At 31.7% G+C, this 27,567-nt stretch overlaps 1 protein-coding gene across 2 annotated transcripts in view; it reads right to left on the bottom strand.

The window, feature by feature from the left end:
* Window positions 1-27,567, bottom strand: part of GLS (glutaminase) — a gene marked incomplete at both ends in the record, with an annotated part of 73,985 nt that overhangs the window by 28,709 nt on the left and 17,709 nt on the right. For both annotated transcript variants that reach the window (XM_084240383.1, XM_084240384.1), the window contains 10 exons: window positions 346-477; window positions 2,124-2,300; window positions 4,631-4,681; window positions 5,239-5,305; window positions 8,378-8,436; window positions 8,530-8,562; window positions 16,482-16,540; window positions 21,458-21,621; window positions 23,721-23,800; window positions 24,461-24,590. In XM_084240383.1, the coding sequence (XP_084096509.1) occupies window positions 346-477; window positions 2,124-2,300; window positions 4,631-4,681; window positions 5,239-5,305; window positions 8,378-8,436; window positions 8,530-8,562; window positions 16,482-16,540; window positions 21,458-21,621; window positions 23,721-23,800; window positions 24,461-24,590 (952 nt within the window). The remainder of the gene's footprint in view (window positions 1-345; window positions 478-2,123; window positions 2,301-4,630; window positions 4,682-5,238; window positions 5,306-8,377; window positions 8,437-8,529; window positions 8,563-16,481; window positions 16,541-21,457; window positions 21,622-23,720; window positions 23,801-24,460; window positions 24,591-27,567) is intronic.

Here is a 27,567-nt window from a genome sequence, read left to right as displayed (position 1 = left end):
GCCAGAGCGGGGAACAGAACAAGGAAGTACACTGTTGAGGGGAGCAGCGAGAGGCAGGAGAGGTCTGCGCGCCATGTGGGACCCTCGCCCGGTGGCCGGGGATCGAACCTGCGCTGCAGAGACTGCGGGCAGCTTCGCAACCCAGCACTCAACCACTGCGCCACCGGGGACACCCTGGTGGAGCAATTTAAAGCTCCTCTTTTGAGTCTTCCATGGCTACCCAATAACGAGGAGAGAGGCAGCAGAGTGCCAATAATCAATAAACTATGGAAATGAGTTAAAAAACTGAATTACTGGATAGTTCAACTTTTACAATCAATACTTCCATTAAGAAAATGTACTTACATGACAAAAGTGAATTCCCTTAACACTGTTGCCCATCTTGTCCAGAGGAGGAGACCAGCACATCATGCCCATGACATTGGGGACAACTAAAAGAATGCCCCCAGCAACCCCAGATTTTGCAGGAAGACCAACCTGAAAATGATTTTAATAAATATATATTCATATTTTAAAATAAGAAACATGTCGAATAAAGAAATTAGCTTAAAAAATATGGCATATCCATGCAGAATTCTCACATTAAAAATACTGTAAAAATGTATTAGTAATATGTTTATAATATAGAAGAAATTATAAAACAATTGGGATGTATTTAAATATAAAAGAAATTCTGAAAGACATATCCTAAGGAGTTAAAGTGGATTACACCTATATTGTGAGGCTCTGCAGGTTTTCGTTTTATTCTTTTTGACATCAATGCTTTCTAAGTGTTCTAGAATGGATATGTATTATTTTTAAGCATTAACTAGTTAAAAAAAATTTTTTTTCAACTAAAAAACACTGAGAAATTCTATCTTCCTAAAAGATTATCAGTGGCCCGTTGTCAGAGAATTGCCTGAGGAATAGTGGTAAGATGGTAAGTAAAATTAATCTTCTTCAAAACAATTAAGTTTATATTATGTAAAAATTAACAATTATGATAAAAGACGAAACTAATGTCTTTTGTTTAGTGTACACTAATGGTTTACTAACAGTCTGGCATTGAGTGCCTCTTGTGAGAAGTGCTCTTGCACAAAACAAACAAATCGCCTGAATAGGATATACCAATTTACAGGAAACAAAAGGGACAATGGAATGGATGTACTAAACTAAATCTAGACTGTGAGAAACTGTACTGATAAAATGACCAGTTTTTTCAACCAAAATTAGCAAGAAAAAAAGAGGACGTTCAAGGGGAAAACTACAGATTTTAAATAAAGGGAGCTACACTCAATCACAACAAATGGCCCTATTTGCACCCCAAGTCAAACAAATTAAACAAGAATTTGATAGTTCAGATAACCTGAATATTAACTTTTTTAGTTAATATTATTACATTTTGTAAGTTTATTTTTTAAGTTATTTTATTATGTGGTAATGGTATTGTATTTTTTTTTTTTTAAAGAGTCCTTAAATATATACTGACCTATGGCATTTATATACTGAACTATGACATGGGTGAGGGATGCAAAAGTACATACAGATGAAACAAGATTGGTCACACATTGCTAGTTTCTGAAGTTGAGTGATTGGGAATATTCAGTTCTACATTTCTGTTTTAAATCTTTCAAATAAGTATTTTAGGGTATTGTGACCACACATAAGCAGAATGAAGTAAAAGTCTGTTTCACACGTGGTAAATGTGTAACAAACCTTAAAGTATATTTCTGTTAGGTTTTAACTTTGATAGACTTTAAGCCTTTACAGCATCTATGGCTGTATGTCACTAAAGATGTAAGACATCACAAATATGTACTCTTTCTTTATATAAGGAATTACTGAGGTATATAATAACTGTAACACTAAATGCAACAACTAAAGTCTGTACTAACCTTGTACATTTGAATGTCTTAAAGGTAGAATTGAAGAGGTTCTAGAAATTAAACTTCGAGTTTTTAAGGACATCTTGTAGACTGCTTAACTCTATTATTTACCAATTCAGTAACAAATTAACCTTGAAAACAAGCTTTTCTCTCAAAAAGTAATGTACTGCTTTAGAAGCAAAGTGCAAACTGCATTTTTAAAGAACCAGTCCAGACTAGTTTCTTGCAGGGAAAAATGAAGATTAAACCACTACTTACATGGAAAGCAAACTGCCCTGAGAAATCATACATGCCACAGGAATGCATCAAACTCAGTGTATTTCGAACTGCTTCAGGGCTCAGTACCCTTTCACCAGTAATTGGGCAGAAACCACCGTTAGCCAGTGTTGCAGCCATTACACTGGCTGATTCACAAGTTACTTCAATAGAGCAGAGCTAAAAGGAAGAAAACACTGAGTTCTGAAAATGTAAGTTCACATTATTTTTAGTATTATAGTTGACTTTTAAGAAAATCTGTTTTATCTGTTATTTCATATAGCTCTGAAATCTTTCTTCCAAAGGATGATGTCATAAAACTTGATATTTCAAAGATTTTAATTTGAATTAAATTCCTGCTCCTTTAAGATTTATTCTGATTTGCCCAGTTATTCAATCCTTTAATGGGAGAACTAGGCTGAGCTAATTCCTAAGCACTAAGATTGCCTCCATGTGACATTCAAAGTTGCTTAAGTATGAATGTTTCCTGTAGAATACCCATTATTATTTTTAACTCAATAAGGAAAAAGGAGCCATAATATGTTTTTAAGATAAAGCAACATACATCAGTATCATGACAGATAACATCTACATAAGAAGTTGCTACTTTAGGGGAAAAAAATACTGAAATGACTGGCATTTCGCCTATAACAAAGCTCAGCATCCCCATATGGCAACTTATATAAAAAGACTAAGGGAAGAAAAGAACTAGGAGATGTCTAGCCTTGATACTGTATGCCTAAGCCAAATGTTCCCTTTGAAAACCTTTATTAACATTCATATATTTATATGAATTTTACTATGGGTGGGGGACATATTATGATGAATGAAAAAAGCAAAGTCCAGATACACTGCAGGATGAAATTTTTGCATTTAAATATAACCAAAGGAAATAGTCTACCAAACCGAAATCCATTTGCCTATAAAAAACCAATAAATATATTCTTTATTTTTCATTGACAACAACCAAAACTGGGGAGAAAGTACAGAAAAAGCAGGAAGAAGACTGAGTAGTCAATTTACATACAAACTTTCCTCACTCATACTTCATGATCCTTAAGAGGCACAAAGGGATTTTAAAAATAGCAAGAAGGAAAACTAACTACAGTGAATTAGACTTTCACCTATGCTCATTTATATTAAAACCTCTTTCCTATTTTTCATCTCCAGAAGTTACAGAATCTACTTACTGTACTGACAGAAAAGAAACATAATATTGTTGATCTAATGATGAAAGTTTTCTAAAACAAGATTTAAATTCCAATTATCATTTGCTAATTTGTACTTAATATTAATTAGAATTGTGTTAATCATTAGGTGAGCTATTCCTAATAAGATAAATCCCAATTTAAGGGTAGCTTCCTGATATTCTGATGGATATTCAATTAGATGCAGTCCTTCTCAACAAGAGTTAAGACTTCTATGGCTGTCTCCTGATTTTTGCCCTGAAGTGTAGAAATTACACAGTAGATTAGTAGCACCTATGCTATAATTGCCAAAGTTCAATGTGTACACAAAAGAAAAGAATCTTCACCATACAGAGGAAATTCATATCAGTTAGAGAAGAAATAAAGGCTATTGGATAAAAGTAAATATGGTATCTTCACTGTAAAGCAAAAAGTTTAGTCTAAGCATATACCACAGATAATGAAATAGGGCACAGTAACTGAAATTAGATCATAGGGCTAAAATGTGGCCAAGTTAGACTTTTGATTTTACATTAATAGTCTGGACCCCCAATTAACAGTTCTTCCTGTTGGGCAAGTTAATAACCTGTGACCTCGCCCTCCATTAAAATCTGTTACATTAACAATCTTCCTTACATACTCTTTCTAGTTACTGACAGGTTGAAATTAAAATGCCTTTAAAAGCAAATACAGGCAAGTGCAAGGTAAACTAGAAGTTAGCAATGACTCACTTGCTATTATGTAGCTTTACGTTACCAACCCACTAGTGGTACCAATGGTATTAAATTTGTAAGAATAAAGAGGAGTGGGGTGTCCAGGAAGGTTATGTTAAATATGAGTTCTATATTATAGCAGATGAGGTGAGTAGTCCTACTTCCTTAATAAGGAGAGCTACTCCAACTAGAAGAAAACCCATGTGACACCTCAGAAACAAACTAAACAAACTGAGAAATTGATATTTTGAACTGCAGAATATGAACTGCCTGATAAAAATGCAACTTCTTCAAGTTTAAAATCCAAGAAAACCGAGTTCCATTTACAAGAAGTCAATTTCTGGAACTGTATACTATTTTTGATTAAACTTAATAAACATACTGTGTTTATAGGAAAAAGTCATCTCTATTACAATCTGTGGCATGACGTTTTAGGAAATACAATTTTGTCTTTCATGAGGACTTTTTTTTTTTAAGAAAGTCAATAGGAAATATATTTTCTCTTGGTCTCTAGTCAAGTTTTCAGAGATAGCTATATTCTGCATAATATGACATACACAATTATATACACAAATCATATATTCTCATATTTAAGAATAGAGAAAATTACCTGGAAATAGAAGTCTAATATACCAACCATATCTGTGCCTTCTGGAAAACACTGGGGGGGGAAAAAAACAAAACAAAACAGAAAGGCAATTGAAAACACAGACACACAGAAAAAATGTGTAAGCAAAACATATATGGAAATTAAAGATATGAACAAAATGTTTCATTTTAATGAGAACAAAATAACATAACCTAGAAAAAGGTATAAATATGAAATAATGAAGAATAAAAGCAAAATTATATCATATTTAGTTATCTAGATACTAGTTTAGCTGGTAATTATATGATATACTAATTCATAACTCATGACACAAGTTAATGGAGCAGCCACTTAACATTTAAAAATCAAGCGTAATCAACAGTTGGCAGCTATTTAATTTTTCAAAAGATGGGCTAGCCCTTAAAGCAGAATTTGCATGAATATAACTAATCAAATACTTGAATACTGAAAAATACAAATTGATTTACTAGCTAGAATATTGTGCAAAAGTTTCAAATCCTTAAATAATAACAGGTAGTTGCTTAAAAGCCATCATTGAGTTCTTAGCATACATCTTCATGAATTTTATTAAAAAGAGTAATTTGAAATAGAAACAAAAATTTAAAAACCTTTTTTTCTTTTAAGTAATATCCTATTGCAAAATTTCGATCTCCACTTTCTCTTTCAGACTGAAACCTAGAAGAAGAAAAAAATTGCTCTATTTACTTACTTTCTGTAAAAGTATGACTGTTTTGTAGTTTAATTTGTATAGCAAAATGCAGTATAAGGAAAACTGACCTACAAATCAAGAATGCTGGTTTCCATTGCCAATTCTGTCAACAGGCTAGATATATGGCCTTGGACAAGTAATTTAAGTGATCATTTTTTTAGCCTTAGTTTTCTCAGCTATCAAAGTTCTAATATATACTAGGTCCGTTTTCGTTCATATTTTATGAATAAAGAAGCTAATTTTAAAAATTATAAAATATTCTACCAATGAGATATGCTAAAAAGAAAAAAAAAAACAAAACTATAGTCTTTTGGCTCCCCCCAACGTACAACAAATAGTCAATTTCAACTGAGAGAATTCACAGAAACTTCACTGAAAGGATTCTTACAGCATTCACTGGGTTAAGATATTTGGGGGGAAGCCTAGGCAAGTCAAATTCCATACAACATAAAGTTATGAAAGTATAAAAGCCAGGAATTCATTCATTAAAGAATAGCAAATGTTCTGATATCTTGGAAGGAAAGTTAAGAGTGAAGAAACATCAAAATAACAAAAGGGATTGGGACCACATTATTAAGACTGATAAATGTTAAAAATGTAGTGATTCCTGATTGTCTACAAGAACGCATAAGGCTTTCAAACATGTTACCTTGTCAGATCTAAATTAAAGAAGAGTAAGATTGACATCAGCTTAGGGAAGAGCAAAAAGAAAGAATGAGTGATGTTATTAAGAGGCAACTGTAGTGACAGCTACACAAAGCATGAAACTGAGGGAATGGTAAAAGAATGGAGGCGAGGTATGATTACACAGGACAGCTATTGGGCAAATCATTCCACCTGATGGGAAAAGAGGAAACACAGGGTGAAGTCTGGTAAAAGCCTAGATTTCTATGTTCTCTTGAAAGGAATGACCCTATCAGCTGACATAGGGATCACTAGAACAAAAAGCAGTTTGAGAAGAAAGCAAATGAGTTTTGATCTAGACAGAGTTAATTTGTAGTACTTTTCAAAGATCAATCTGCCAAGTATCCAGAAAGCTGTTGAAGAAAAGTGCTCCTGTGGTGACAGCCTTTCTATTACTGATTAAGGAAGACAGCCTCTTCTAACTGAACACTTTAATAGTGCTATAGTGAGAAAGACAATGTTGGATTCAAAAAGTTCTTGGAGATAAACTTGTCAACTCAAAAGAAATCAAAATAGTATAAAAGACTAACTACTTAAGCAATTATCACAGGGTGTAGCACATAGTGCTGTTCATCAAACACTATTGTCAAGAGCATGTTATCTGTGATATTACAACAGGATAACAGGAATACAGAAATGATGTGGAAGACGTTCTATCCAGGTTTTAAAGAGGTCAGTGTCTAGTGCTAATGATGGGGCTAGGAAACATACAAAAATAAGCTCAATAAAATATGGTATAGGAGAGAGGCATGACAAGATTTCATTAAAAGCTTGCTGGAAAATGGGCCTCCTGGTGGCAAAGGGATTAAAGACAGTGCTATCAAGCTATCGCCAGTTACTGCAGCACGAGTTCGATATCCGGCCGGCCAGGGAGCAACCCACATGGCGCAGCAGACCTCTCCTGCCTCGCCCGTTGTTCCCCTCAGCAGTATATTTCAGTAGATCCTCCTGTTCTGCTCCCCACTCTCTCTGATGAATCCTCTCACCCCCTGCACCTCTGGCTTATACCCTAGTTCTTTTATGCATAAATAAATAAATCTTAAACTTCTTGGCAAAGATATTTAAGCTAATGGGAAAAAAAATGATAAAGGAAGATAACCTCAACATTTTTACTCCCTAAAATGAAGTACAAAACACCACCTATTTACCATTCATGCCAAAATGGTTTAATCTTTATAGGAACAGAAAAAAAACAACTACCCAAAATGGGGAATAGCCACTACAGACCAGAAGCTAGATTCCTCTGCTGCCAGTTTATATAGTTTTCTGGAACACAGCTCATACTGTCTATGGCTGCTTTCCTAACAAAAGAGTAGAACTAAGTAGTCATAAAAGAGACCATACGGCTAACAAACTTAAAATATTTACTATATGGTCCTTCACCGAAAAACTTAATTCTGTTATATAAAACAACTCATATCACTCCTACAAAAAAAGCCTTTTAACAAATGCTTTTCATGTAAGGATTTATTTATAACAGACAAAAGAGACATAACAAGCACAATGCATGCATGAACCTTGATTAGTTCATGGGGAGAAAAAAAAAAGGCCAAAAAGGCATTTAGGGGTAGTTTCAAGTATTTAAGCATTGATTAATATCAAGACATTTTAAAATTAATGTTCTTAAGTGTGCTGATGGTATAGAGGCTATATAGGAGAATGTCCTTATCATGAGGTCACACATGCTAAGTTACTTAGGGATACAGGGTCATGTCTACAACTTAATTTCAACAGTTTAGAGGGGGAAAAAAAGACCCACATTTATGTGTATTTACATACTTGTACATATATGTGTATGTGTAGAGATATTCATAACTGTCTAAAAAGTTGAGAAAAAAACAAATGAGAGAAAATATTAATCAAAACATAAGTAAAAAATATGCAAATATTTGTCATTTATTCTCTTTTCTATTGATTTGTAAATTTCAAACTAAAAACACTGGAGTAAAAATCAAGTTAGCTATGTACAGAAAGATTAAGAGAGCTAAGACATAGCCAAAGAAAAAACTGAACAAGTACAGATTTGAGCTAAACTTGGGGTCCCTTTTAATTTTGTTATCACCCACAAGAAGTCTATTGAAATTACTTAAACATTTTAAATGTCACCCTCTGAATAATAAAAAAATCATTCGTTTCCCTTCCCCAATCAATTTTTAAGCAGTTATTTATTCACTGATGTCCTTAAGACTAACAGGGGAGTACAAGTTTGTCCTAAATACACTATATAGTTTGTACATATGTGTAGAGATATAGTCACAACGTAGTATTTAAAATAAATTGTATAACCTACATTTTTTTAAGTTAATTAAAAGAGGCGTGACCCATTATAAAAACCTAAGTTATAAATCACTCACGTTGCATTACTGAATCCAACATATTCATTACCGGCCATCTTATTCAAAAACTGCATCACCTGTAAGTCAAAATTAAAATTGGAAAGCATTATGAAAAAACAAAAAATTTATTAGAAAAATAAATCATAAAAACAATTCTATATTGTACTTACATAGTCAAATTTCTCAGCATTATTCACTCCTTGCTGCAATGAAATGAGACATAAATATGTTAAGATAGGAACCACCATACTTAGGTTTTAAGTGATTATCAAATCTCAAACTATCATCATAATCAATATGCTGTGCATTAGTACTTTTAAATCTAGGAAATAGCTCTAAAATAATTTAATATTTTCATAAACATTTTTACAAGTTCTTTTATTAATACCCATTATGTAGAGAATGGATCTGAATTACAAAAGGAATGCTTTATTTTAAGTATATCTTTACCCAACCCAAAGTTAAAGTACTTTTAATACAAGTTATCCCAAATCCCCGTATCTTTCATGACAACATATAATCTGCTAGAAAGTATATTATTCAATTTCATACTTAAAAAAACTTAAAATAAAGTTTCACCCTTAGAAAAGAATTAAGTAAATACAAATTATGGTTTTCAATTAAGAACTGTATACTTATGTTTTATAAATAACCGTAAGCCAATAAAAGTTAGAAAAATGAGTTATACTGCAAAACTAGTATTTTCTAATTCTAGTATATACAAACATTCTGGATACATTTTACTATTGTAGAGAAAGCTCTACCTGAGTATCGCACTTGTTATTAATAATACTTGAACTAAAAAATATTTTTCATAATCTAAAATTAGCTAAATCTATAGTCAATATTATGCCATTTCAGAGTATGAAAGATGTATTGTTTCATCTCTTCTATTTCTGACATTAGCTACTGCAAATGTTAATAGGAAAAACCTATATAATGTAGATCAGTTCAAGTAGCCAAATGGTTTCATTTTACCTCTGCGAAGTTTACAAAGCAGTAAGCTGTAGATCTGAAATCAAACGTATTAATTGGTGATATGCACCCAATAGAAACAATACATCTCTAATTTCAAAACAGGTTTAAAATAAAATAATTTGACAACTCAAGTTTCCAAAATGAAAATTTTAAGCTATGTAAAAAAATCCAAAACATTATACTTTAAAATTTTATTATGGAGGAAAAACCTCTACCAGAGCATTACTTAAATGAATAAAGCCAGGTTCTTTCTCCACCTTACAAGTGGATTAGGATGTGGCTGATAATCTGTGAAACCTTACAAATCAAATTTGAGAAAGAAAGCACAATCACATATTCAATCAGTACATGGAAAGAACACCACACTATTTCATCAAAACTAGGCATTAAAAATGTTTTAAAAAGGCAAGGATAATTTAGCTATAGCCATATTGTGATCACTATGTATTTTCTCTAAAATAGCCTCTGATATATTTTAAGTTTTCTTTCCTTATAATTCACCAGAAATTAAAATGTAGAAATGTAACTCCAAAGCTGTTCAATGAAAAATAATTAAAAGAAGAAATTACCAACTTCATTGAACTGTTGCAGTTGTCAAAATATTCCATAGATCCTAATGCTGTAAAATATGTAACAACATTTAAACCACAGAAACCTTTAACTTTTGAAAAAGCACCAAAAAAAAAAAAAAAAAAAAAAAAAAAAAAAAACCAAAAAAAAAAAACACAACTCTTTTGGAAAAAGATGTCAGCATTTGCATTGGGATGTCACATGGATAATTACTGGTTATACAATTATGCAATGTAAAATAAAATTTGATTCTTGGGCCTAAACTGTGCCTTAAAAAGCTAATGCAAAGTTTCTTAACTTAGCTGTAATTTAATAATAATTAAAAAAAAAAAAATTATCAACTTAGACTGGGTTCCATAGCTGGTTTACTCTGTGGCTCACTAAAGCACAATTAATCTTTACTTTTATGTTATTTTTAAGAAAGAACTGGTATTTATCAATGTTTATCATTAACATCATTTCAGGTAAGCTACTTGTAAGTACCAGGCAAATTATGTAAATGTGAAATAAAATATAATTATATTGATTATAATGAATCCAGAAAGTATCTCCCAAACTTGATTAGTATCTGTTCTTTTTATCCACCCTGGCAATAGCATTTAAATTAAATCAGTAAAATATACTTTCCCCTTGGAAAGATTTCATGTACTTTAGGGCTAAAGTACCTAACTAAAATCATTATAAAATGTCTTGCTATTTTGATTTTGAAAAGTCACAGTATAAAGTTTATTTGCAAATACGTTAGGGGAAAAATACATATGAAACAAACTAACTTCCCACCTCTAAAAAACAAAAACACAAGCTAAAAATTCCATCACTATTATCCAACAATGGATACAGAGAGGTGGAGGAACAGATGTTATGAAAAATCAAAGCCAGGAATGAATACATAGGGCTGGTTATACTGTTGTTTATTTTGTGTATGTTTGAAAATTTTCACAAAAAGTTAGGGAAAAAATGATTATTTGCCAATAATTTCTCGCTCTCACAAAATTTTCCTTTGGAATATTTTTCTTTCCCATTGAGATAGTAATTGATTTTTAGTTCAAATATCAGTATATTTTTTCTGTTGCTAGAATTAGGCATTTAGTTCTTTTGCTATTTTACATTTTTACAGATATATGAGTTGAGATTTCTAGGTGACAACAGATGAATTAATGGAAATAGAAAAGGTTGTGTTATAGCAATGCCAATCAGTTTTTTATACATCTGCCGCACTGCATACAAAAGTCACACAGTAATCTATCTTCTATCCTCAAAAATCACATTCAATGTTATTAACTAACAAGTTGATTAGATCCTCTGTTTTTTATTTTTTAAGATTTATTTATTTATGCATACAAGAACTGGGTTACAGGCCAGAGGTGTGGGGGGTGAGAGGATTCACCAGAGACAGAGTTGGGAACAGAACCAGGCAGATAGACTGAAATACACTGCTGAGGGGAGCAGCGGGCGAGTCAGGAGAGGTCTGCTGCGCCATGTGGGTAGCTCCCTGGCGGGGGATCGAACCCGTGCTGCAATGGCTGCGGACAGCTTCATAGATTGCGGCTTACCCCTTTGCAACACCAGAGAGGCCCCAGATCCTCTTTCTATTTTGTTGAAACCAAAGAACTGTAAACAATCTGGTATATAAGAGGACTTGTTCTCAATCATTGTATTGATTTACATCCTCAAAACCACTGACCCCAATATTTTCAAGTGTTCATTTTTGTTGATGGCCCAAAGGTTTTCACAACCTGAAACAGTGCATCAGAGTAAAATATGGGACACCTGAATTATGTCTTTCTTTTGGGAAATGTGAGGAAATGTGAACCAAAGACAGATAAATTTGAAGAAAAACACATATGAAAACAGATTTGGAAACTGATTGTCTTAAATGTTCAATGTCCCTTTGTATCTTGAAAAAAAATTCCTGAACCCATGGTTAAGTTTATCCCAGTTTTAAGATCACAGCCTAAATATTAGTACATGTTTGTGTTATTTTAATCTGGAAAAAAATTACAGTAATTTGTAGTAAAGATATAGTAGGGAAACTTAAAAAAAGGAAACTGAATAAAATATATTTGCCAAAATTTCTAATCTAGTCACCACATAACTTTTAAAAAGGAAAACAGGTAGGACTTGTTTGGAAAGACTGGCAATCAGACATTAGGCCAGAGAAATTATATAAATTAATTTTACCATACCATATCAAGTTAAAGACTTTACAGTCCTTTGAAGAAAACTTTATGAAAATATGATAAAGAGGTACTAAATTTTAATACTGGCTATTAAAAGAATATCACTATATTGGATTTTATGGTCTGATTCCAAAATATATTTATAAATTAAATCATGTATTATCCATTATAACAGGTGAATATACCACTATTAATATGGGCATCTGCTAATAAATTTAATATAAAAATCACTCATTAAAAGTCAATGCTTTAATCAGTTATTTCGTAAGTAAATCACTTCATTTCACTCACAAATCATGCAGATGTAAAAGCCAACTAAAAACAAGTGAAAAATTAGTTTTAGGAAAGAGGCACAGAAAAGGCAAAAAAGAGGCAACTGAAAATGATTTTATAAAATACTATTATAAGCTTGCCACAGAAAATGCTTTAAAGCTAAACAATATTTGGATTAAAATAGATATTACAGGTAATAAAATAATGTTCTAACTACTATTTTCATAGATTAAAAATAAAAATAGAACAGTGAACTCTCTGGCAGTAAATTATTTGCCTTTCATTTAAAAAAAACCTCAAATACGTTAAATGATATTTACAGCAAGTAAATAAGTCATATACTCCCATTTCATGAATGCTGTAAGTCTAAGGCATTATCTATTGCTCTCCAGAGCCACAGATCACCTTCAAAACGTGGCCCATAAACAAGTCTCAGAAACAAAGCGAGCTTTACATACATATTAACTAAATTTTTCTTGATTTTCATGGAGTATGATTGTTTCTAAAAAAAGCAAAAAACACTCCAATTTTGTAAATTCAAAACTACTTCTGATTAAAAGAATTTTTCTGAGCTTCTTCAAATAACAAATAACACTTTCTTCAAATAACACTAGAAGAAAGACACAGGAACAGAAGACAATGTAACCTAACTTTTACCTTTAAAATAAATCAGTAGAACGGCAGCAATTATTTTGTGATATGTTGTCCTCATTTTCCCACCCTAACCCTTGCATTATCAGTAGACCTTAACTTTTAAACTGAAACTGAGTGAAATTTTTACCGCTAGAAAGAAAAAAAAAAATGCATCAGGACACTGCTATTTCATCCAGAATAAATGTTCCTTCCAAATTTATTTTTTTCTTTCCTTTAAATCAAGTAACCACATTACCATCATTCAAGTAAAACAAATCGCATCCAAAAGTATTCCTTTAAATTTACTAGCTACCACAGAGAAAATGTATACCTTATGGTTTTTTAAATTATGTGCATTTTAATGACAAAATGACATTTGTTTTTATGAAGGTATTTACCTATATAGCTTTGCTTAAAATTTTAAATATTGGAGTTTTCCTATAAGTTTAGTAGTTAAGAATTTATGCAACAGGTTCCTTCTGTGCAAATCCTCCTTTTTCCACAATCTGCTAATCCTTTTGAACATTTGCTCTGCCTCTTCCCCCATTTCCTGAGGATCACCACCAATCCTACAAGGAAAAAATATCAATACTACAAAATTATGATATAAAGAGTCTTACTAAAGACTCTACTTAATTATTTTGTGTGGAGGGAGGGGGGGAGGGGAATAACATAAGGAGAATGTTTATATAGCACCATAACAAAGTCTTGAATTTTGAAAAGAAAATAAAATAACCTCAAGGTCATGAACTGAAAGAGGTAAAAAACAGAATTTACATCCAATAGCCATGGTAAACTATCTTTGTTTTTGGTACTCAAGTGCAAGTTCACTGAGAAGAGGGCTAGTTATTTACAGATAGTAGGCACCATCTATGTCCAGAGAATGAATATTCACAACCACTGAAAATCAGATGTGACTTTAAAGCCAATAAGCAAGTATCTTCTGCACAAGTTAAAATTAAGAAAATGAAATGACTGCTTTTTGGACAATAGAACAATGCCAGGTAAAAATCAAAGATGTCATCAAGAACAAAGCAGACATCCCATTAAATATGGCAGAGTGAATGCTAATGAGCCACAAACAGAAAATAAGAGTCACCTCAAGCCCTATTGTATTACTCTTAGAACCTCTCCAGTATGCTTCCTCATCTCACCTACATAAAGTATGAGAGCTAGATTTGAAGACCCTTTCAAATTATGGATTTATTACCTCAATTTCAGTTCTCAATTCATAAATAGTATGTGATCATACAACTTGCAGAGATCACATATAGGTATTTCTAATAGCTTAAGGATTCTTTTTTAAAAAGCCTAAGAAAAGTATTATATTCTGGGACAATTTTGAACAGTGGTATATCATGCTTACCCCTTCCAAGATTTAGATGAACTTCATTAAAATAAAACAAAACTTGTGAAACTACCTTCTAAAAACAAAACAAAAATTCAAAGAAAGTGACCTTATATATGAATCATAATCCAAATCTATTTCTAACTTCCAATAAATTTTAATTTTTTAAATAAATTTTAAATCACTGCTCAAATTTGTAAATATAAGATGACTCAGTTCAATTTTTGTACTGCTGGACACTGAACCACACTTGTCTTATGGATGTGTGTTTCTTTAAACTTTTTTAGTGCTCATATTAATGTGACTCAATGCACAGTTTATGACTTGTGACTGAACACAGTAAGTGAAACTAATGAAATGATGATGTGATATGAACAGACATGTATTTCCCACATGCAGCATTTCATGTTATAGATTAAACCAATGAATCATTAAACAAAATATGTTTAACTGCATGAAGTGAAGGAAGGCTTCTATTAATCATTTACCTATGGTCCTCTCTTGAAAATACTAGTGGTATACTATGTTAATCTTTCCACGGTTTAAGAGTTCTCAAACTGGAATACATGAATCAGCTTCAAAGAGTCTATTAACTCCCTAAAGTTTATACAAAATCATGGATATGTACATTTTTCTGGGAAGACCCAAAAATGGTCCAGAACCATTATATCAGTTTCCTGGTCAAGGAATAGTACATACATTTTATTATCTTATTTTCCCTTCTAAATTTAAGTTACTTTCTCAAACGTGAGCAATTATTGAGATTTTTCTCTCATTATAGTTTTTACTGAATATCATTGTAAGAACCCATCTCCTTGTGCAAACCCCACACTACATTAAATCGAAACTATGGCTACCACATACTCATATTAGAATTTTCTACAATAAACAAATGGCTTCTTTCACCTAAAACTGCCAACTTTTCTCCTATGGAAAAACTGTCATGAATAACTGGAATTTATAATGGGTAAAACGAAAACTTCCAAAGCTTATTAAAAAATATCTGACTATAATATCTACCTCGCTGGAGTTACAATGATTAAGTGGGTCAATGCTTATGAAGCATTTGCCCTAAAGTAACAACTAAAAATGTATATTCTTAAGATAGTCTTCTTCTCATGAACATACAAAATTTGTGACAGTAAAGAGGACTTCTAATATATAAATTAGATGAATTTTTATTAATTGGGCAAAAGGCATAAATTTGTATTCAAACATTCTTTGCATACCCAGGGTATCCCATCCTCAGTAATAAATTATTTACAAAGTCATGTAATCATGTTTTTCCCCATCTTAAATGAGATACTCACAGATTTACTGAAGAAAATTATAAATGTTTCACATACAAATGAAATTTTTTCCCATATAAATAAAATTTATAATTGGAAATTATAAATCTAAACTGAACAGTATCATAATTGGAAATTATAAATCTAAGCAGTATCACATAACAGAAGCATTTTCATATACTTATTTTAAATTATTAGAGCTTCCAATTATTAAGGCAAACAAGAAAAAAAATCAAAACATAAAATGCAAACCAAAGTGTAAGAAAAATAAAAAAAACTTAATAATTGGAATAAGCCTTATTTACTTGAGTTATGATATGACTTAAGTAAAACAAATGAAACAAATTCAAATGAAAATTGTGATTACAGCTTATGAAAATTTAAAGATTTGAGGATACTTAAGGGTAAATGTACTTTGTCTTAACACTAAGTACCAGAACACTTGTTGTTATATGTACTGGTGACAAACATTAACAGTAAAAAAGCTTTTAATTCTTTCACATCTATTTATTCTAAGAGTCAAAAGGAAGAGAAAGAAAAAATATTAGAATTTCAGGAAATAAAATTTCTGTGCCTATTGTTCAGCAGCAGAAACGTCTTTTTGAATTTTTGCCAGATCTTCAGGTCAAGAATAATGGTTAGAATTTAAAATGAGTCATCTGTTTTTAACTGTCCTTGAAATCACATTATTTAACTTGGAATAAAATATATCCTAACCTTATAACATAGGATTTACTTTTAAACACCAAAGAAACTTTTTCATACTTTCTCATAAATAACCCAAGTTCATCTCTCTGCCTGAGCCATTAAAAAAATTTTTACTAGGATAAAAGGAAATGTTAACATTTTACCTTTATTAATGAAGTCACAACAATTGCTCCAGCATTTACCATAGGATTGTGTGGTTTATCTGTAAAATAAAAAAGCAACAGCATTATTTAAAATATGTGATCATTTTCTTTAACAAGTAGGTACTTTCTTTGAACATATCTCTCTCTATAAATTTTTAAAGATTTATTTATTTTACATAAGCACTGGGGTACAGGCCAGAGGTGCAGGAGGGTGAGAGCATTCACCAGAGACAGAGCTGGGAGCAGAACAAGCAGAAGGACCAAAATACACTGCTGAGGGGAGCAGTGGGTGAGACAGGAGAGGTCTGCCATGCCATGTGGGAATCTCCCTGGCCAGCTGGGAATCAAACCAGCACTGCAGAAACTGCAGACAGCTTCACAGCTGCGCTCAACCTGCTGCTCCCCGTGGGAGGTCCTATTATCTACATTCTTTATGTAAGCCACTGTTACAGTTCTATTTGAGAGGCAGGGGGCTATTTGGGGGTAGAGGAACACATTCAAGTCTTTATATATCAAATCATAATACATTTCTAGGAAGTATACTATACTATCACAAAGATTCATGTACACAAAGACAGTGAACAATGGTGGAAGAGCACACCCAAATTTCCTAACTCTGCCAATGATCAGCTATTTGACAAGAGAAATGAAAAAAAGAAAATGCACATAAATACATGTACACAAGTGTTCACAGAAACATTAAAGTAAAAACCCAAATGTGCTGTCAACTGATGAATGAACAAACAAAATGTGTTACTATTAGACATATAAAGGAATACTACTCAACAGTAAGTACTAATACGTGCCATAAAATGAAAGCACCTTAAAAGCATGTTATACATTTGAGGAGGTGTAAACCTGTATTCCTAAAAGTGCCCTGACATTACCTCAATAAAAACGTGTCATAAAAAACCTAATTTTACATGATTTCACTTATATGTAATGTCCAAAACAGGCAAATCAATAGATACAGAAAGCAGATTTCTAACTACCAGGAATATAGGAGAAATGGAGATTGCTTGTAAATGGGTAAAGGAAAGCTTTTGGGGGTGACACACAAAGTGTCCCAAAATTGGCTGTGGTGATCAGTTCTATGAATACTGAGAGTTGTGGTGAATGTACAACTCTATGAATGTACAGTCAATAAATGTGAACTTTAAATGGATAAATTACATGGCATGTGAACTATACCTCAGTTAAGCAGTTAGCTTTTTTGACCAAAAATTAGGTTAACTTATAGCCTAATTAGACTGCAATATAAAATTAACAACGTGATTTATAGTGATGCTTGTACATAACATCCATTTATGCTTGTAACATTGCACATTTGGGGTTACCCAGGATAATGAATAATTCAAAAGTTAAAATAAAACTCGGTGCTATAACTGAGTATTGCAATTAAGATTTCACCTACTCTTAAATTATGCTAAGAGATGTTTGCTTTCTCTGAGATGACATGAAATGAGAGCAACTGCTATCACAGAAAAATACTACCTGGCCAGAGAGTCAAGGAAGGAAATTTTTCCCATATTATCCGCTTGAAAGGAAAACCACATGCAGACAGAAAGCAGAATGTGGAAGTGCTAAATTAGTTTAAACATGTATTTGTGCAGATCTTTATATATCTGTCTTTTCATACTTTGTGACTTTAGGTTTTAGGGCATGAGGAAGCAGGTAATGTATGTATGTATTCCAAATGGTACCACAAAAATGTGATTTGTTTTAAATCATAAATATTCTACAAATACTACATCAGCTACATTCAAGATCTTTCAAAGAACACAAAAACATTTTATAGCATGACAGCACAATTTTAAGATGTAAGCAACTGCTCATGCTGTCTTTGGCTCAAAAATCAGATATATGAACATTTGGAAATACACCAGATATTATAACACCAGCAGTCCAAAATCTAAGTCTAAAACCTTTGACAATTAAATATTCATTTTTTTCCAGCTCTCCCACAGGTAAGAAGGGGCAGTCTAAGAGTTCAATGTAGAATCCCTAATTTAAAAATATTTATAACAGCAGAAACAGCACTTAAGCTAATTACGAAAGGCTACTATCTGAAGTAATGACATGTTTATTTGCTTGGTGTAATGACAAAATGGACCAGGGAACATCTGAAATTTATGAGCATGCTTAACTAGAATGCAAAACTGATTAATTTTAACAAGTATTTATTTTTCCCAAGGCAGTAAGTATAAATAACGTTCTTTCGTATTATACTAGAAAAAGTCTTTGAACTACTAAGCATAGGAGCCTTACCAAGTATGGGGCTCATAACTAGGCTGAGTCAAAGTTTACCAATACGTATACTAAAGAACAAAAAAAGTATAATATACAGTTGAATTCAAATATTTATATTACAGGTATTATACTAGAATTTTACAGGGCTATATAAAAATATCAAAGAGGTAAATAAACCTAATTGTGTCACACCACATGTTTGCAATGTACTCTACATGATTTAATCTTGCAATGTCCCCTTAACCACCCACCTAAATTTTGTTCTTTCTAAACTTAGTGATGTCTTCTTCACATAAATTGAAATCCTCTTCTTCCTCAAACTGTCTACACATACAAAAGCAGTGTCTCTCTGTGTGTGTGTATATATATGCTTTTGTCAAGTACGTACTTGTAAGATACATAATTAGTCAAATACAATGCTAGAGTTTGTCTTCTTTCTCCATGTATTAGAGGTATGTAACTGTTTTCTGTATTCTTTAGTAGTAGCCAAAATACTCCAAGAACCAATGTCCATTCATGTACCCTACACAGCTCTTAACAATATAGGAGAAGATATAAATACATGTTGATTAACCCAATTTCCACAAAAAGGTAGGAAAAAACCTTCACTAGGAAATGGTGGATTCCAAAATTGACAATTCTATCAAGGAACTTATTTCCTCATTTATAAAGATAGGTAGTATTAGCAAACTCTCCTCCATCACAGGACCAAAATTCTTGTATTTTTTAAGCATTTTAAAACTACAGATATTAATAGTACTATAATTTTTTTCATTATAATCACATCTCAATATATAATCATAAAAAGCTAGGACAGGGCCTCCCCGGTGGCGCAGTGGTTGAGCACTAGGCTGCAAAGTTGCCCACAGCCTCTGCAGCGCCGGTTCGATCCCCAGCGAGGGTCCCACGTGTCATGCAGCCCTCTCCTGCCGCACCCGCTGCTCCCCTCAGCAGTGTACTTCGGTCCTTCTGCCTGCTCTGCTCCCTGCTCCGGCTCTGGTGAATTCTCTCACCCTCCCGCGCTTCTGACCTAGTGCTTGCATGCATGCATGCATAAATAAATAAATAAATAAACAAACAAACAAATCTTTAAAAAAAAAAAAAAGCTAAGACAATAGTAATAATTTTAAAATTTTGTAATGTCAGATACACAGATAGACAGATACATACACAAGGTGTATAGTTTCATCATAATTTACCCTTAAAATTTTAACTATGAAAAAGACCTACAAATTGGTTTTGCTGGGGTTAGTCTATAAAATCAAGACTCCAGAGCACAAAAGCTATCCATAACTTAGAAAGGTGTGGCATTTTCCCATTATTTCTTGGCATTGGCTCAGACTTGATAAAAGTCAAAGAACATAAAGGCAAAACCTCTTGTTTAAAACTTTATATTTCTTTTATTATAAACCAGAGCTAAATTCTAGGGTTACCATTTTTTTTCTTCTGTTAATAAATTTTCATTTTAAAATCATAAATGTACATGACCAAAAAAAGTATTACATGTAGTTCATTTACCCCAACCCTATTATAGTTTTTTGTTTCTGAAATACTTCCTCACATTCAAATTCCTATATTTAATTTCTATCCTTTAAATAACTCTTTCGAAAATCAAACAGAACCACCTATATTATTCTATATACTTTATCTTAATTAGGAAAATACTTTTTCTTATAAGATGCTGAGTAATCTTGTTAGAATAATAACTTTCTATACTGATTCTTGATGTGAGTCTAATAAATAAGGTATTTCTGCTTGATATTCTTACTGAGATTGGCAGTTAGTAATAAATTCCTTAAAATCCATAAAATCAAATGCTGCACTAGGTTATAAGAATATGGTAAAACAAGTTAAGAAAATGTAATTGTTTTTAAAACAGGAAGAAAGGTATAAGAAAAAAGAGAGAATGAGGTATATTTCATTTCTTTATCCAGGAGAAAAAAAAAAGTGTATTTCTCACAAATATTACTATAACTACATAATCCCTTCACTCTTGCATTTTCAATGCTGTCTCACTTCATCACACAAGGAGCAATCTAGCAATGCTTAAAACATTTTGTAACAAGAAACCAATCCATAGGTTGATGTTTAGATTTTAAACCTCTATCAGATCAAAAGTTATACTTTGTCCTTCTATTTTCTTTTGAATTTCTATAAAGTATTAAAATTTCCTAGTTATCTAACTACTTAAGATATTTCTTTCAAATATTAAATGTTCTGACAGAGAAAAAGGAGAAACATTCACTACTTCAACCAAGGCCACCATAAAAACTTATTACGCAAGTTTTCAAATAAGTACAATACATAAAGTAGAAAGAAAAGACTACACTCACTCACATGGCCATCATTCAGTTGTAATAACTAACAGCAGATACTAATAATCACACTTAGCACTCCAGCTACATACACACCACTGAATTACATCAAGGGAAATCCCAGACACGTGAGATTTTACTACAGGATATTCCCCTAAAGGTGATTCAAGTGAAAATCTTACTCCCTGCTACCATCCTCTACTTATCTCACTTCCCCACCGGGTATGAGACACCTAAAACAAGCATTTTTAAAAGTAGATAATTAAACTCTCTCTAGGGTTTCACACAAATTTCATGACAAAAAGTATGAATACTTTCACTTTTCTTAAAACATTTTTTTAAAAACTACTTAAGAGCTACGTAAGAAAGTGAGGTATGTCTTTTTCCAATCACCTTTTATGTAATTCTTACCGTCTTCATTTAAAAAGAGTTTGTTGAATCTTAATCCACTTGGCTCCTTCCCGACATATCGATGCACATATTCTGTTCCAAGATCGTTAACAGCAATGGCATATTTCAAAGGTTTTACACAGGACTGAAGACAAAATGGAACTTTGGTATCTCCAATAGAATGCCTATTTTTAAGATTTTAAGAATTATTATGATAAACTGGAAAAATAACTGTATAATTGGAGTTGTACATGTTAATTTTAATATATACACAAAGGTTTTCCCATAGCTCAACTACATGTTAACTTGAAGGTTAAAGAACAAACATGCATATGTTTATTTTAAGAGTGATTCTAAATAAGAAGAGGACAAAAGCTTGAAAGTATTCAGGTAACAGAATGGTTAAAATTAGATGATTCAGTGATATGAAAATTTTGCTCTGAAGGCAAGAGGTATGGCCTCCATACTATATTCAATTATTTAAAATGAGCTAGTTTCTTTGGAAATTAGTCATCATTTTTTTTTACTCAGAGCTTTATTCAATGTTGAAGAGTGTTGAGTGTAAAAGGAGCTCAGTTTAGATTTGATATTTTCTGAGATCTTATCTTTAAGTATCTCATCTTGTGAACCAAATTTACTCACAATTTTAGCCCCATTAAGAGAAATAGCATCCATCTTTATAAACCTAACAGAACCTACACTAAAGTTACAGTGGGAGGTTATTAGCACTATATAAAGTAAACAAGATAAGAAAAAGAAAGTTTTGTATGTTACTAACCTAGATGCGCATGAAAAGAGAATAGGTTTCAAAATGAAAATATTCTGACTAACCCAAGTAAAACTTTTTGAAGTTTCACCAAAGGCAGAGATCTTTGTTGTATTTGCTGAAATATCTTAGGTGCCCCAGCATGTTTCAACTCGTTCATTCAGAGTAAAACTAGGCACTAACAACTACCCCCAGGCAAAATGGTTAACAAAGAAGTCAAAGGGCAAGAGGACCATATGGCCACCTCACTTCTAAGTATATAACAGAATATAAATACATGAATATACAGCAAAAGCAATTCTTTTTCTTACCAAATTTATGAAGAATTTCTAATTCTGGTTATATCTGCAACTTGATAATCATTCTAAAGCCAGACAACAGTCTATCTCATTACTTTTGGATTTAAAAATACAGAAATAATTATAGACCAAAGCCAACTTTAAAAATTCTCTAGATGATAAAACTAAATAAAAGAAACGTCTCTGCACACAGTATACTTACAAAGAAAAAAACCATGAACAAGAATTACATAATTTTCTCTAAATATAAAAACCTCCATTATGGAGAATACAAAAGATAAGGAACCTAGGATCTAGATGCACCTTTGCCAGTATTAATATGACTTTAGACCTCAGATTCCTTGTATTAAGAGCAAAATGAGTAAACTTTAAGTACGTTATAATGTTATATTATAACGTTATATTATAATCAAAGTACATTAAGTACATTATATTATAATCAAAAGAGAAATACCTTAGTAAAAACCATTAAAAAACAAATTATACCTCTCAGCTGTCTTCAAGTACAATTTTTTTTTCCTTTTCCAGCAAAGAAATTGCAAACACATTACAACATGATAATGACAAAACAAAACTGTGTGTGACACTAACAGCCATTCTTGAAAAAAATATTCCAGAACTTTATCCAATTTTCCAAGAGCTCTCTTAATTGATTTTTAAAATCAAATTACTCTCTTTGAAGTGCCCTTACATCATTATCCTTTTCTTAATTCTGCTAGATTGTTTTCATGGACTTAAAGAAATCCTCATTTCACTTTTCAAATCACTGATAAATAATAGATTATACTATGATATACTGTCTTAACTTCCTAGTTAATTATATCAGAAGCATGAGGAGCAAAGATAATGACAGAATCAGTCAGGAGGGTAGAGCTGAAAAATAGAACTAATTTTACTAGGTCAGTTCATTAGTGAGTTAAATTCATATTTTGACGAGCATACTTTTCTTAAGTAAATCTGTATGTGCAGGTACTTGAACAATATTCAAACAATTAAACTACAACTGTAAATGAGATGAAGTGCCTCATGCAATTTATATGGTTATTGTTTCAGCTGATATTTTTAAACTAAATTTAAAACCGAATTAATTTACCTTCTTGAATTTATGTCAATAAATTTAGGATAATTTCCATTACAGAAGATGTTCCTCTCTTAATTCATGCTGTTAAGCAAAATTTAAGGCTTAGAATTGGTTTTCATGCATTTCAAATAAACTTACCTCTGTCCATCTACTGTACAAACAGATACACCCCATAAATCAGGACTGAACTTGGCTAGTTGAGGAATATAATCTGCAACCTATTTAAAACATTGGAAAGAAATTAATATATAAGCAAATAGCATTTTCTTCTACCAAAAATTTTATCAGTTTCACTTCTACTGAACTGGCTTTGTATTATAATTAATAATTGTAATTAATAATACTCATTAAAAAACTAATGGCATAACAGACTTCAAGATTACAAGTGAGATCTAAGGAACTTCTGTTTCCATCATCCCCTGTGTTTTTTCCCATGTTGCTCTTTCTAAATAAGTAGAGTCTAAAAAGAAAGTAGGATTTGATTTTTTGTTTTAAAGGAAAAAAAAAAACTTTTAATCAGGGTCATGCTGGTAGGGTTTCACTTTAAACTTCTATAAAGAAATAAGATAAACCTTATTACTTAGACAATTTTTTTAAAAAGAAACACTTAATGATCAAAAATATCATATCTACGGAAGTTCCCAGTAAAATTACTTTGTTAGATTTAAAAGTGATCTCAATAACTTGAAAAGTCAAAAGAATTCTTACTCTTTTTAGCCAAAATTACAATTAAATACTTAAAAGATTCAGAAGCACTTAATCCAGTGGCTTAACTTAAATTTCATAATTAGCAAAACAAAATAATCACACAATTTTACACCCTGTACCTCAAGTTGAGCTAAATTTATTAAGAAAAATATTCATATAAAAATGTTTACCTTTCCTCCAGACTGCTTTTTAGCACTTTCATATAACTCATCAATGTGTGAGGTAAAAGACATAAAGTCAGGAATGACAAACTTTCTTCTAAATGCTTGGGTCAACAAAACAATGTTGCTTTGAACACATCTGTGGAATGTGAGAAAAAAATTAGTAGACTGGGTGCTTTTCAAAGACTGGTACATGGTAATAACAATATTATTTAGTAAAATGTTTAAACAATAGAGAAATTCACACTGTCCAACAAACTGAACTTTATAAATTATACTCTTTCTACATTGTTATTTTCTCTCAAACAGTCTTTCATGTAGTTGCTTGCAAGCAGTTGATCAAGCTAAAGCAAACAGCAAGGTATCTAAAAACAGTGTCAAAGATTAGAACAGCAGTGTATCCCACTAGGCTAAGTATCAAAATCATTTAAAAACATTTCTTAACCTACCAGTGAAAAGCATTCCATATAACAATTAAAGTATCAGACTTTAAATATTTCACAGTTGAGATCCTATTCATTTTACCATTGAGTAATTTCAAACACATACCTCTTAGCTCTTGAGTAACTATTTCACCAAAAAACTTAACATTTGCATTTTAATGGATTTTTCTTCCTGAACTAATTTAGAAAAATTTGCACTTCTATGTTAAAAAGATGGCGGTAAAATCACTTTGTCTCTTAAATGAAACACTTGCAAAAATGCTTGTTAAAACAATGTGATTTTAATAAAATTAGATGTAAAGTAGTATAATAATTTTGTATTATTTGAATCATTAAAATGCTAAATTTCATTATTCTATTTACTGTAAAATATGCATACCTTGTAAAATAAAAAAAAGCATGGTAAACATATAGAGGGCATGAAATCTAATGATTTGAACTAATATTCTGCTTTGTTCTAATAAGGGTTGAATTAAAAAAACCAATATATTAAGGTACTTTTAAAACAGGATTCTGTAAATAGGTTATAGCAAACCATATAATTTAAGCTCATCTTTTTTAAGAAAGTCTGAGTAGCACAGTAATTAAATTCTTTAATGAAAAGTGTGATTTGGTAGACATTAAGCATCAAGCCATATGGCAATTTCAGGTTAAGTCCTCACTGGACAAAAACCCAAATGATTACAGTTGAAGTATTAAAGTCAAATCATTGCCTATGGTAAAACTATTTAGGTAACTGGATTCTGCACGGGTTAAGTTATATGATACTATATGAGCAGTGTCTTTGGGGAAGAGGAAAACTCAAAATTTGCACTATTTTAGAAAGTACTAAGTCTCAAGTACTTCTCAACCTGTTTAACCCTTAAAATATGAACACTTTGGGGGCCTCCCTGGTGGCTCAGAAGGTTGAGCCCAGCACTGTGAGGCTGTCCGCGGTGTTTGCAGAGTTTGATCCCCGGCCTGCTGTGGAGCAACCCACATGGCGCAGCAGACCTCTCCTGCATTGCCTAACTGCTTCCCTCAGCAGTGTGTTTCAGTACATCTGCCTGTTCTGCTCCCCACTCTGTCTCTATTGGGTCCTCTCACCAACCACATCTCTGGCCTGCACCCCAGCTCTTACATGCATAAATAAATAAAATAAATCTTTAAAAAAAATGAACACTTTAAAAAGAGTAATTTCTTTACTTTACAGATAAGAAAACCCTGCAATTTGCAAGTTAATAATCTGAACTAACTTTTTAGTTAGTTCAGTATTTCTTTACTTTATGGTAATTGGAAACTTTTTTATATTAATATTTTAACTCAATTTGTTCTAAATGAAACATCAAATTAAAATTAAAAGCCAGATTTCATTCTATTAACATTCAATATATAAATGCAAGAGGAATTAAAATAATCGACTTGATAAACATAAAATAAAAACATAGATTTAAAATATAATAGGTTGTTTTTAGGAAAGATATTGTCCAATTACAACATGAAGAAATTAGTCCTAATTATTAACCTATAGACATAATTGACACAAGACATAACTGACATCCCAGAGATAATATTCACTTCAATAAGCTTTGCTAAATTGTTTTCTGCTAGTTTCAATTTAAAAATATTTAATTTTGCCACTGCTTTAATATTTACTAAGCTTCGAACAGCAATTTAACTTGCATGAGTAAGCCAAGAAATATGTATCAACATATTTCACAGAAAAAGACAATTCCTGATTTTAAATGACTATATGTATCAAATCCTCATTGTTCAAAGAATTATAAATGAGAAAATATGAAGACTGCCAGACAAATTTAAATTATTAACTACTACTAACTAACTATTTAAAATTAATCAGCACTTTCAAGAGGACATTTATAATTAACAAAATTGTGCAGTCAGTGAAACTGGGTTGTGTTTTTTATCCCTCCCATCAGAAAGTACTAGAAAAGTGGTAACAGTTTTTGCTGATCAATTACTGTGGCCAAGAAAGGCAATCTTACCACTCAGAAGAGGGTCTCACTGTATACTGATGAGCATTCCAACAGCACTGCTTTTCTTAGGAGTTATAATTTACATACCAAGAATCTAACTAGAGAATTAGATGTATCATATAAAATATACTGAGGAAGTAGTACTTATGCATTCAGTGAGTCACATGCTTTGTTCAGTTTTCTCATTTGTAAACTTGGAATAACTTTTCTTTCCTTTTTCATTTAAATGCTCATAATTAACAACTGGAATGCACAGCAATGTGTTACAAAATATTTCTTGTAAGTATTCATCAGCAAAATAACAAAATGGACACAAATTTTAAGAAAGTCAAACAATATACAAATGCAATTATCCCCCCCCAAAGATCTGAAAATTATGATCATACACTTAAAAATAGCTTTAATACATCTACAGTTAAAAATGTATATATAACACACTCATTTTAACTCAAATATCCTACTTCTATTAAAGAATTATTAGAATTAAAAAATTCACTATCTAGATGGGTACAGGCAGTCTCCAACTTTCAGATAGATTATGCTCCAAAAAGTATGCTTTACAACACATTTTCCCATTTGAAAAAAAGTCAAACATACAAATCCAGTTGTTTATGTATATACATATATAGTTGTTTATGTATATACACTATACATATGTATATACACTATACATAGTGTGTGTATATACACTATACAT

Source organism: Talpa europaea (assembly GCF_964194135.1).
Source record: "Talpa europaea genome assembly, chromosome: 1".
Classification (NCBI taxonomy): Eukaryota; Metazoa; Chordata; class Mammalia; order Eulipotyphla; family Talpidae; genus Talpa; species Talpa europaea.
The sequence above is the reverse complement of the archived record's forward strand: the minus strand, read 5'-3'. Positions and strand labels throughout refer to the sequence as shown.